This window comes from Tenrec ecaudatus, chromosome 1 (genome assembly GCF_050624435.1).
Source record: "Tenrec ecaudatus isolate mTenEca1 chromosome 1, mTenEca1.hap1, whole genome shotgun sequence".
Taxonomy (NCBI): domain Eukaryota; kingdom Metazoa; phylum Chordata; class Mammalia; order Afrosoricida; family Tenrecidae; genus Tenrec; species Tenrec ecaudatus.
The window spans coordinates 229,789,696-229,803,209 of record NC_134530.1 but is presented as its reverse complement, the minus strand read 5'-3'; the positions used below and the strand labels follow the sequence as shown (position 1 = coordinate 229,803,209).

Sequence of the window (13,514 nt, the reverse complement as noted above, 5' to 3'; positions counted from 1 at the left end):
GCACCTGCTGCCTTGTTCGCACAAACCCAGCAGAACACAAGCCAACCAGCGCTTCATTCTATTGGCTTTGACCAGACCGGGAGAAAAGTCGTCTTTCTTTCGGCCGTGTCCTTATTACAATCCACTTATACCTTCCCTGCAGTCAGCTGCTTTTTCTTTAGAAATGCAGCATTTGTCTCTGCCGAGTCCACCAGGACACAGCTCACCTCACCAGCAGGGCTGCTGCCTTTTTTGCATATAAAAGATTTCACTTCAATTATTTCAAACGTGAGGTTGGAGGGCCAAGCTGCAGATCAGTGGGAACTGGGGTGAGGCTGCCCCTAAACTCAGACACAGACCTCAAGACATGTACAGAGTGCATTTTAAAACCCATTACGTCTAAAATTTTCATTTCATGCAAACTGGTTAAAAAGCAACGGGGGGGGGGGGCCTTTCTCTCTGCTCAGGGGTATTCGGATGTTGGCAGAGGACAGCTCACAATGTTCTTTCCCTTCACAGACAAATCATCTCTCTTTTGGGGGCGGGGGCAGCCTAAAGCCTCACCCAGAGACAACTGCTCAACTGTGCCACCCTGCCAATGACCCTCCTGTCCCGTGTAGGCTTAGGGGCACTGGGCCAGGTCTCTTCCCCCATCAGGGTGGTGCTCTCTCTCCCTCTGGTGGGCACAGACCACACCCCTCCTCCCAATACCACCTGCCTGCTGGGACCCCACGGGTGTGAGCAGAGGAGCATTCCGCAGGGTGGTTTGGTTTCCACTGCTCACAATGTATTGTGAATTGGGCCTTTAACGGTGCACCCCCTAGCCCCGACTGTATATTGCCCAGCTTTCCCCAGGTTGACCGATGACTGCTGGTGGCTCAGAAGGAGGTCATGGAGCCTTTCCTTCCAGACCCCTCTGGTTGGGGTCTGATCTTTGTAGCAGCTGAGGGGGGGCTCCCTGCTCCAAACGGCTCGATGACTGCAGCTGCCTCTATGCAGGCCGAGGCTGGGAGACTGCCGTCTCTGCCAGAGCCGTTCTGGCGGTGACACCTGGGGCTGCTGCCTCCAGCACCACATCCCTCCTCCATCTCCTGGGAGCTCCACCAAGGCAGCATGTCAAGACTTCTTAGTATATAACCACCTCCCCACTCCAGACTGCATTGTCAGTCTGTCCCTGCCTTGGTCTCCCCATCTGTCAGGCAGTAATAAGAACAGCATCCCTCTCTCACGGGGGTCTGGGAAGGATTGAATGGATTAGAACCTGTGGTGCCCGGTTCAGAGAAAGTGCTCAGTAAATATCACTTATTCTCATTTTCATTAGTCCGGGTGCCTTTCTAGGGCCAGAGCCCGCCCCAAACCCTGAACAGCTTTATTTGGAACACAGACTGCCTGCCAAGTTCTCACTGGCACCCTCCACTCGGGGGCTGGCCCACGCGGTGCCGACAGCAACTGTCCGGGTGTCTCTTCCAAGCAGATGGGAGGACAACACTGTCCTCCTCTCAGGCCAGTGACAGACGGCCTCTGCCCAGAAAGGATCCCCAGCTGTGGTGCCCACCGACCAGCCGAACCACACGGACCTCAGTCCTCACTTAAAGGAACCCTGCCGTGGCTGTCGAGTCAATTCCAACTCAGAGCCAGCTGACAGGACAGCACGGAACTGCTCCACAGGACGTCCAAGTGCACCTTGACAGGGAGCAGGCAGCTTCAGCTTTCTCCACAGGAGTGGCTCCTGGGTTTGGAACTGCCCCTGACTTTGCAGTTAGCAGCCCGATGCTTAACCCACTGTGCCACTCGGGCCCTTTGAACTCTCCAGCCCTGGAGAGTAGCACTAGCTGTGGCCGCTAGCGCATGGCAACTGCGCTGTAGAGCGTCCATGTACGCTAGCTGCCGTGGAGCCCATTTCCCTCAGAGGAGATCGGAGCTCCGTAGGGGTTTAAGGGCCTGGTGTCTCAGAAGTTCACCAAGCCTGTCTTCCAAGGTGCCTCTGAGTGGTCTGAACATCTCTACCATTTGGGCTAACTTTCAAACAGATGAACCATGTTCACAACCCAGGGCTTACATAGGGTTTATATAAAGTCAAAACACATTAGATAGACCTCTATAGAATCAGTTATTCTTCACGACGATCAGATGAGGGGCAGGCGATAACTCCCACTATCCCCAGGGGGTATATAAACAGACAGACTCACCAAAGGCTTGAATTGAAGCAGGACAGGAATTTAACTCCTGGGAGTTGGGCCACGGAGGTGGGGGGGACGGGGACACCTACCATCCCATGTTCCTGTTGGAGCGTGGGCTCCCTCCCTTGAGTAAGAGCACAGCCCTTGGCCAGGAAATCCCCCTGGTCCTCCCTCATCGGCTCCCCCTCTCCTCTCATGCTGCTCTGCTCCCCCACCCCACCCCGTGGTCACCCCTCACCAGCTCAGCCTCCTCACTGCTACCAGGGAGCTGTAGCAGCCTGTGGGAAAAGCAGGCAACAGTCTGTCCTGACCCCCCTAAACCCTGCCCACCGGGCCCCTACCTCACCCCGACTCAGAATCTGCCTTCCTTGAGGCCAGGGGAGAGAGGGGGAAACAACCAGGGCCCCTGTCATGGAAAAGGAAGCTTGGTGGCGCAGTGGTTAAGCACGGGGCTGCTCACTGAAGAAGCAACTGTTCCCAGCCGCCCCCCAAGAGAAACACATGAGGTCTTCTTCTGCCAAGATTACAGTCTTGGTGACAATGGGACAGCCCTGCTCTGTCCCACGGGGCACTAGGAATCCGAATGGGCTCACGGTGGTGGGTGCAGTTTCCTAAAACTAATGGTCATTAGCAAGCTTGCCATTCCTCCAATTAAGGTGCTGGGAACGTCTACCAGGCAAATGCTTGCGTGCTCGTGATGGGTGTGCCTAAATTTCCTATACCTTTCACTGCACAGTGCTGCAAAGCCGGAGGACACGCTCTCCAAGGTGCCGCACAGAGCAGGATTTTACAGATTCCTAGGTCGGTTTCCTCTGCGAGGCTAGGCCGCCCCCTGGTGGCACAGCCCCATTCTCCTGTTCGGCAGGCCTCTGCCTTCGAGTGAGAATCTGGCAAAACCCAGAACCTCAGAAGAGTGGGTGAAAGGGGATGTCGGACAGTGTAAGACATGGAATAATAATAATTTATAAATTATCAAGGGCTCGTGAGGGAGGGGAGCAGGGATGCAAGGGAAAAATGAGGAGCTGATCCCAAGGGCTCAAGTAGAAAGAGAATGATGACAGCAACAAATGTACAAATGTGCTTGACACAATGGATGGATAGATTGATGGATGGATGGATGGATGGATGGATGGATGGATGGATGGATGGAAGGATGGCTGATGGATGGATTGTGACAAGAATTGTATGAGCCCCAATAAAATGATTTTTAAAAGAAAAATACCCAGAACCTCAATATCACCAGTCCCGGTGGCACAGAGTTTACACGATTGGCTGCTAAGAGCAAGGCCAGCAGTTTGAACTGACCAGTTGTCCCCTGAGGGAAAGACGAGGCTTTCTGCTTCAGTAAAGGTTTTCAGGGTCAGCAAGCCGATGCAGCAGTTCGCTTGTCCAACGGGGTCACTATGAATCAGATTCTATCAGTGTCGGGGGAACACACGGAAGCATGATGGTTAAGCATGTTGCTGCTGGCCGAAGAGGTCAGAGGTTAAACCAACCAATTGCTGGGCAGGAGAAAGATGAGGAGTCTGCCTTCACACAGATGTACAGCTTTGGGAACCCTATGGGGCAGTTCCACTAGACAGCATTGGTTTGTTAATCCAGGCATCGTAAGGAGTTGCACTCAACCACTGTCATTCATTCAAGGGCCAGTACAGAAGACATCATGCTTACAGGTTCTTCCGGGTCACTCTTCTCCTCCCCACCCCAGCCTTTTCCTCTTGGTCTCCCTGAAGAAAGCCTTTCATGTACTACTTCAGCTTCTTGGCTCATCCCCTCTTCTTGTAGGCAGTCAGGGCCCCAATAGGTACCTTCAGCGACACATGATTCCTACTGCCTTGTTTATTGACCCTGCTGTTTACCACACCTCACGTCTTTTCTTGACTTGTGAGGAATAGAGAACAGAGTTTTACTGTGCCTGACTGAGGCCTCTGCTTTCAGCAATTGCGTCTGCTTGGAAGAGCCGAGATGATGAGGAAGAGGGTATGAGAAGCCACTCAGGGTCTCTAATGCTGAGCCCTTTAGTTCGGCGTTACATCGACGAGGTGAGCTAACGTCGTGTGGCCAAGTCCATGATGGGATCCTCTGTGAAGTAGCCAAGCAGATGTGGGAAGAATGGGACGGGATAACAACTCCGTTTTCTGGTCACAGACTTGATACAATCGACAGAAGGTGTCATTCCGGCTGAGACCTACTTACACAGATTGACCCTGTGGGGAAGCTAGCTCACGTCTGCTGCTGGCTCCGGGTCCTGCATCTGGTTGAACGACCTCCTTGCCCTATCCTCTGCTGATCCCAGGAGTCATCATCGACCTGTTGACCTTGGATTCATTCTGCTCTGCACCCACCGGCCTGTGGTCTTCCTGCTTTGTCGGCCCCTGCAGCCACAAGGGTCAGGAAAGGCTTCCAGCCTACCATGTGACCCGTACACTGAACCACATTGGACTTACCCACTCTACAACTGTGTGAGCTGTCCCTTGATATAAATCGCTTTCTAGTCACTTCGGAGTTGTATAAACAGAACTAGGGAACACTTTATGGTTTCAAGGCAAGGAAGGTGTGCATCAGGGTTGTATCCTCTCTTCATACTTATTCAATCTGTATGCTGAGCAACTCATCAGAGAAGCTGTGTCATACATAGAAGAACGCGGCATTAGAATTGAACGAAGGCTTCTTAACCTGCGATATGCAGAGGACACGACCGTGCTGGCTGGAAGTGAGACAGCCGTGACGCACTTGCTGATGAAGATCAAGGACTACAGCCTTCAGTATGGATTTCCACTCATCGTGAAGAAAACCACAATCTTCGCACCCAGATCAGCGAGTAGCGTTATGTATGACAGAAGGAGAGCATATTGAAGTTGTCGAGCATTTCATCGTGTCTGGATGCACACTCAATGCTCATGGAAGCAGCAGTCAAGAGATCGCTGACTCATGGAAGCAGCAATGACTGTGGAAGCCGCGGTCATGACACAGTGTGTAAAAAAAAAAAGACGCATTGAATTGGGGGAATCTGCTACACAAACTGCTTTAAGATGTTGAAAAGCAAAGATATTACACTGTGAGGACTAAGGTGCACCCGATCCAAGCCCTGGTATTTTTCAAGTGCTCATGGACAGGTAAAGGTTGAACATGGAATAAGGAGGATTGAAGAAGCATCAATGTGTTCTCAGTGCCTCCGCCACTCACTTGCCCTGCATACTGAGCCCACTCCTAGGACCATGGCAGCCGTGAGAGGAAGATACATATTGTTCCCCAGCAAGGTTGTTTTTTTAATATTGAGGGATGGGGGGTGGGGTGGTACAGAAATATTCCTTCAAAAATACTATCTTATCTACTGTCAAGAATACCATTGGTTAAGGAGCCTTGGTGGCACAAGCAATTAAGCTCTTGACTGGTAAATAAAAGGTTGGCACTTCGAAGCTACCTTGGGGAAGCCTTGGCAAGCTGTCCCTGTAGAGATTACAGTCTAGGAATCTCTTGGGGCACAGTTCTGCCTCATCACCCACAGTCACTAGTGCCCTGATAGCACACACGCCAACCCAGGCAAAGCCCACTGCCACTGCCATGAAGTCGACTCCATTGAGCAGCGCGGAAGAGCTCCCTTAGGATTTCTGAGGCTGTGGCTCCCTCCTGGAGCAGACAGCCTCATCTTCCTCCATAGAGCGATTAGTAGGCTTGAACTGCAGACAGAGTGGTTATAACCCCAACACTGAACACCAAGTACCACCGGGGCTCCCAAACACCACCACCACCAGACGCCCCATCAGAAAGTTGATGTGCTCCTGGCAAGAGCTACAGTTTCTGAAGTCGCAAGGGCAGTTCTACCCTGTCCTACGGGGTCATCATTAGTTGGAATTGGCTTGATGACCATGAGGTTTTTTTCTTTTGTTTTGTCTTGTTGGAGGAGGGAGGAGAGGAAGATTGGTGGCTTTACAGTTAAAACACTTGCCTGTTTACCAAAAGGTTGGCAGTACAAACCCAGTCAGTCGCTCTCCAGGAGAAAGACTTGATGGATCGGCTTCCAGAAAGACGGCAGCCTGAAAAGCCTATGCAACCCTCCCACCCTGTCCCATGGAATCTCCGAGAGATGGAACTGACTCCACAACACCTGCCACCGCAGCCACCATCCCTGCCACCCCTACCACGACCACCACCATGGGCAGACTCACTCAGCAAGCCTGCTCTGCGACCAAGCCTGTTCACTCAGAGTTCGGAAAAGGTTCCAAAGAGAAGAAACACAAAGGCAGCTGGGGCTGGGGCCTCAGGCAAGGAGCTGTTCAGACAGAAGACAGCGAGTTCCTAAGCAGACGCAGGCACCCAGCCCCGACCCCGGGGCTCCCTCTGAACCGCGTGTCCCTCCCTCCCCTGCTTCCCCAGCTCCGCCCTGTGCCGCTAGCCCCCTAAGCAGCGTTTCATGCCGGCCATTCTGTGCAAACAACAGGATTTACCCACCAGCAGCCTGGACGGGTTCTCTGCATTCCTTCAGATGGTACTGCCAGAATCAGTGCCAGGCTCACCCTGAACGTCCTGCTGCACCCTCACACGCCGCTGCCACCCCCACGCCGTTGTTACCACAACACGCGGAGACTGACAGTGGGAGCATTCAGCTGAACTACACAAAGGTGCGTCCAACGGTCCGGCCACACAAGCCAAGACGCCATCACGACACGGAAACGGAGAAGTTGAAGCTACAGTTCCTGGTGCCTGCTCGCATCTAGGTCTGCCCACTGCTGAAGGCAGCACTTCCGTCTGTCTAACCTTCCCCAGAGAAGGCTGCGCTCCAATCGGCACCACACCCAAACGGCGTTGGGCATCTTCGAGGGACTCACATGGCGCCCCTTTCAATAGTCTGTGAGTTAGGGAACCGAGCGAATCTGAGGGGCCAGCGCAGGACTGACTATACAGTGGATCATAAGATCGCTGTCTCATGACGGGAAAGCAATCTTTGGCACAACTTTCCTGGCCTTTTCTCACCCGTACTCTCTCAGAATTGTTTCTTCTAACTTATCCCTAACAAGCCTCCAGATCGTCCTGTGTCCTCCCATTGCCTTCTGGGCGGACCTCTCTGCCTTGATCTCCATCTCTAAATGTTCCCACCTGCCTTAACCCGGTGGTCCATCTGAAAGCTTGCCTCGGTGGGGCAGGTCCTTGTAGATGTGCTGCAGTGCTGCGCTGGATGGGGGAGGCATCCAATTGAATTGTGAAAACTTGGTTCGGATCCCCGACCCCACAATCTTCCCCCGCCACTGAGGGCATTCAAAGCACCGTTTTTGTTTTGTTTTGTTTTTTGGGTGGGCGGGTAGGGGGGGGAACATTCCAACCAGACTAAGACAAATGTGTGATGGAGGGAACTTGTCTGCAGTCACCACTGATCACAGAGACGCGTTTGGTTTGGAATAAACCTGGGTGGGTGGAAGCTGGAGCCCCACCAGCAGGGAGATGCTTTGACTCGCCCTCACATTGTAAACAGGTTGACCTTTTGTGAAGACTTTATTTCCCCTAAATACTTCATTCATTATGTTAAAAATTGAAGCAATTAACAGGGGTGATTTCTCCCCACTGCTTTTTAACCTGTGGGCCTTAGACGTCTGCTTTTAAAGCAGACGTCACCTGAGAGTCACCCAGAGCAGAGCATCTTAGACTCTTTCTTTTCTACCCAAGAATCCTTTTCGTAACATGGACAATCTAGGATCCATTCTCCATCTGATTTCAAATTAACTGGGGCCATCGTGCATCCAAACACCTTTTACTCGTGCCAAACGTTTCTCAGCCCCACACCGAGTTAGGTGACGGTGATGGGCTCGTGACCCACACTGTAGGAGACTGAGAGTCCCAGGGGGCTGCGGCAACAAGCGGATGGGCTTGGTTGACAGATCCCCAGGCCATTCCCCAATGGGCTCTACCTGTGTGAAGAAGTCTGGGAAGCTGAGGATGGGCCCGTTGTGGAAGACTGGGTAATAGAAGACGTAGGCCAGCATCCAGGCGAAGGAGTAGGACGCGCTCTCAGTGGGCAGCCGCTTCCAGCATGCCTCGAGGCTGAAGCTGCTGTAGTAGAGGCAGCGGACGGTCAGCGTGAACTGGAGCAAGTAGTATTCCTCCTCCGTCTGGTACCACCTTCTCTGCAAAGACAAATGACAACCATCATCGCGTGGCAGAGAGAGCTATCAGCCAATCGACACCATGGGCCACCAAGTCCTCCGGGACCCGAGAGGTCTGGACGGTCCTGGGGACAAAAGGACTCCTCCACGTCCAGAGCTGCAGTGTTATAAAGGGAGCCACGTTGAACTCAAATTCCTCAAGAGTTTAGACGTACTGCATCGGTTGAGACTAGGGGCCTCCCTAAAATTATCACCCGGGGAAAAGCTTTTTTTGCCTTTAACCATTTTATTGGCATAATTTGTATATGATACAATCCAATGTTTTAAATATATTCAAGAGTTGTGTAATCATCGCCACAGTCCATCTTAGATACTTTACTTCATTCTTCTTTCCGATATTATTAGCTCCCCACCTCACCCAACCGCTCCTAGGGAGCTATTCATCTAGGTACAGTCTCCATAGATATCATCTGAGGATAATAATATATATGTATAAAATATACATATATGTGTGTGCATACATATAACCCAACAATACCAAAATAAATCACACAAAAATCCTCCATCTAAAAGAAAGCAGAAAATAACAAATCTAGAACAAGTTATAAATGGCGTCAAAAAGAAAAAACAGGGTAAGATGTTGAGTTTTAACCTTAACTATATCTGTAGTAATCTACTTTCCAGTACATTCTGTCTGAGGACAAGACTATTCACAACCCTGGTCAATGGGCTCAGTGAGTTCGGTGGAGGCGTAATCCACCTGGAGAACTCTGCAAATATGTTGCGTTTTCACTGTCATCAGTAGCCTTCTGCAAAATAGGGAAACAGTTTGCTCTGAAAACTTTCACTCAAATCACATTTATAAAAAGCTTTATGAGAGAGAAGGAAAGGCAGGCCTAAGCTAAATCCACATGGAAGAAGCACCCCAGCCTGTGTGATCCAAGGGTTGTAAATAATAAAATCTAAAAACAGAGGAGAGTATTGTATTGGAACTTAAATTCTGAACACCCAGTTTGCTGATATAAGCTTTAAGTCTTAGACCAAAATTATACATTGAGATCACCTGATAGGTAAATAACAGGTTGGATCATAAAATAATGAAGAGTATCTATGAGAAATAAGCTTCTTTTAAAATTCATCCATAAGAGAACAGTTAATTTTAAAATGCCTCTCTAGCAAAGATGAGAAGACAGGGTAATGGAAACTAAGGCACTGGAAATGATACAACCAAATGAAATGAATGAGATGACGACCCAAGCCAAAAGTCCATTGCTGTTGAATGAGTTCTGACTCAAAGATCCTCTACAACAGTGTAGAACTACTCAAATTTTTGGCCATAAATATGTATGGACCCAGACCATCACATTTTTCTATTAAGGAGTAAATGATGAGTTTGAACCACTGACGTATCAGTTAGCAGCCAAGTAGTGTGCCACAAAGGCTCCCTCTCCTTACTGCCACAGTCTAAATTCTCTGCCTCTATTTTTATCTGTCACACAGTCACCCAGGACCACCAGACAGCCTTCTCAACGACCAGGACCCGAATTCCCACAACCAGACCAATAGGCTGCCTCATGATAAATGGAAGGGTTTCGTTTTACTTGGATCCACATCAACTCCCATGAAAGCAGCACTTAAGAAATCAAATAATGTATCGCACTGAGGAATCTGCTAAAAAATACCTCTTTCAAGTGTGAAAAAGCAAAGTCGCTACTTTGAAGACTAAGGTGCTCCTGACCCAAGCCAGGGAGTTTCTGATCCCCTCATCAGTATGCAAGCACTGAACACTAAAAGAAAGAAGAGCAAAGAAAAGTCAACGATGCTTTTAAATGACTGTGCTGGCCAAGCTTATAAACGAAACTGTGGACTGCCAGAAGAGGTACAGCCAGCATGCTTCTTAGAAGCAAGGATGGTGAGAGTTGATCTCGTATGTTTTTGGACATGTTGTCAGAACAGACGTGTCTTGCAGAAAGACATCATCCTTAGGGGATCGGCGAAAAAAGTGGAAGACCCAATCCGATCTGGATCAACCCAGTGGCTACCACAATGGACTCAAACACAGTAATGGGTGCGAAGGTGTCAAAAACTTTTTTTGTTTTTGTTATGCATGTGGTTGCTATGAGTTGTAAACGACTTGACGCACTTAATAATAACCTGGGACTCCTTCTGGGTGGTGTAAACAGCTCATGTGGTCGGCTGCTCATGTGCTCACGTCCACTGAGCAGCAGTGCAGAAGAAAGACCTGGCAACTGAGTTTCAGAAAACCCGATGGACCACAGTTCTACTGCTACAGCTAGTGTCACCGGGAGCCGCAATCAACCCGACAGCAACTGGTTACCTGGTTGCACTCATCACAGAACAAGGACAGGACAAGGGATCGTCAGTTAGCATCTAAGGCTCTTTCTACAAAGAATAGCTAACCACTCACTGAGCAGGGTTTCTTGTCCAAGCCCTGGGTTTCATTACCCCCCAAGGGTTAAGATGATGTTCAAGGATGAGCTTCCAGGAGGATGTGCAGATGGAGAAAACTGCAAGGGCACAAACACATGGAAACGCAAAGCCAATGGTGTTGCATCGCTTGCCATATTTTTTTTCAATTCACCAATCTGCATAACAAATGGAACATGTATTCACCACACATATCCATAATGGATGCTAACTGTCCACAAACTGATGGTAAATACAGTTGGGTTGTACTTAGGTTACTAGTGCCCCACAAAAAATTAGGAGTTAATTTTTTTGCCTTTGCAATTAATTCTACTTTGTAAACACACTGGAAAAATTGTACTTAAGAGACTGTCTTATCAATAGTTCTGGGAAGTGAATTACCTTTTATTAAGAGATCTGCTACCTAATTTACTCATAAGCCTGTATTTTTATATACATGCTGAAGGTATTAGCTCCAGTCCATTGGTGAGGGTACAAAAAATTATGATAGCACAACATCAAAAAACACACCTTGTATTTTTGTGTCTGGGGTCTTCAAAGCCTGTGAATGCCCATGTAAGATACACTATAGGTCTCTCATCATCTTTTTGTTAATCATATTATTAGGGGATCATGCAACTCTTATCACAATCCACACATGCATCAATTGTGTAAAGCACCTTTGTACATTCATTGCCTCATCATTCTCCAAACATTTGCTCTCCACTGAAGCCCCTGGCACCAGCTCCTCATTTTTCCCCCTCCCTCTCTGCTCCCCCCCCCACCATGAACCCTTGATAATTTATAAATTATTATTTTGTCATATCTTGCCCTGTCCGATGTCTCCCTTCACCCACTTTTCTGTTGTCCGTCCCACAGGGAGGAGGTCACATGTAGATCCTTGTAATTGATTCTCCCTTTCCAACCCACCCTCCCTCCACCCTCCTGGTATCGCCACTCTCACCACTGGTCCTGAAGGGATTACCCGCCCTGGAAACTGGAAACTGTGTTTCCAGTTCCCATCTGTACCAGTGTACATCCTCTGGTCTAGCCAGACCTGCAAGGTAGAATTGGGATCATGATAGTTGGGGCGGGGGCAGGGAGTAAGCATTTAGGAACTAGAGGAAAGTTGTATTTTTCATCATTGCTACATCGCACCCTGACTGGCTTGTCTCCTCCCTGAGAGGTTTCTAGTCATCTTGAGCAAAAGAGAAAGAAAGAAATCCAAGAAACAGAGAAGGAATCTGATTACAGGTCTCCACAAACCAGTCTCCTTTTTCTTGAGACCAGAAAAACTAGATGGTGCCCACTACTACCACCACCAAATGTTCTGATCAAGGTCACATATATGGACTTGACAGAAAGAATCAAAAAGTGGAAAGGAACTTCGAACTCACAAAGAATCCAGACGTACTGAATCCAGTGAGACCAGAGGAGGCCTCCAGGCTCGGAAATACTCTGTAAAGTTTGAAGAAAACGGTCCCCTGAAGTCTCTGCTTACCTGAATTACAGGTTAGCTCAAAAAGTCAAAGATGTCACTCTTGAACACATGGTTGTTTTCAGAAATCACGTAGATGAGCAGTGAGCCTATGCGCACGAGAGTGAGCAACTAGAGCCGGGATCTTGGAACGCTGGCGCGAGGTGAGGAACGTGGCCGTGTCACTGAGCACCGATGCAGAGACTGTGGAATGGAACCCTGCTTTGCTGTGTACGCTTTCACACATACAAAACAATGGCAGAAGAATATTATCCCATGAAGTGTGCATGTAAAATACTAACAAACTATGTTTTCCCAACAGTAACTTCTATTATTCTAAATGCTAATAAACTGTTCATTCATATCTTTTAAAATACATAATATTAAAATTTTTACAACATTGCTTAACATACATTGTTCTCTTGTTCAATCTCATGAAGAAGAGCTATTGTCCTGTTTCCAGATAATGAAATCAGGGTCAAACATCTGCCTACAGTCTGGAGTCTTGGTGGCAGATAGAAAATATTAGAAAGTAGGACATCTATTGGCTCCAGGGCCAGGTTCTTGCTGATCCAATGCAAATCACCTCAAAGTGCCTGTCAATGAATTATTGAACAAAAATAAAGACAGCTAGGAGTTATAATTCTACTATAATGAAAGAAAAAATATTAAAACTTGCCAAGATTTTAATGCTCCTAGGGTGAGGAGCCCTGGTGGTATAATAGGGACACGTTGGGCTGCGATCCACACGGTCGGCAGTTCAAAACCACCGGCAGTTCAAAACCACCAGCAGTTCCTCGGGAGAAACACTGGGCTTTCTACTCCCGTCAGCAGTTAACCGTCTCAGAAACCCACAGGGAGGTCTCGGTGAGTCAGCATGGGCTCAGTGGCAGCGAGTAAGAGGGTGAGTACTCCCTAGGAAGCAGGAGGAGTAGCATCTAGGTGACCAGCATGACGTGGAGCATGACGTGGAGCCTGCACACAGCCATCTCAGCCCCACACAGTCTGCAACAGAGCCACGCCTGCCTACCAATGGGCACCTGCAGAGGGCTCTTATGGAAAGGGAGTTCTGTACTGATTAGGCTCCTGAGGGAAATACAAAAGACCCAGAAACACTGCAGTAACCCTCAAAGCATGTATATCTTGGTCTGCAAGACTAAGTGCAGGAGTCACTTAATCAGAAAAGCAGTAGATGTCTATGTGATACCATGTAACATGAATGCAATAAATCAATCCACAGTTAGCTTAGAGCCAGCATGGATGAAGCCCAGTCCAAAAAAAGTGGGGGAGTTGCCATAAAGTCAATCCAACTCATAGCAGCCCCCTCACTCCAGAATAGAAGTGTGCTCAGAG

At 48.9% G+C, this 13,514-nt stretch overlaps 1 protein-coding gene across 11 annotated transcripts in view; it reads right to left on the bottom strand.

Annotated features, from left to right (window-relative positions):
• The window catches only part of HHAT (hedgehog acyltransferase), a 408,436-nt gene that overhangs the window by 278,540 nt on the left and 116,382 nt on the right, over positions 1-13,514 (bottom strand). For all 11 annotated transcript variants that reach the window (XM_075529943.1, XM_075529933.1, XM_075529928.1 and 8 more), the window contains one exon: positions 8,063-8,278. In XM_075529943.1, coding sequence (XP_075386058.1) covers positions 8,063-8,278 — 216 coding nt within the window. The remainder of the gene's footprint in view (positions 1-8,062; positions 8,279-13,514) is intronic.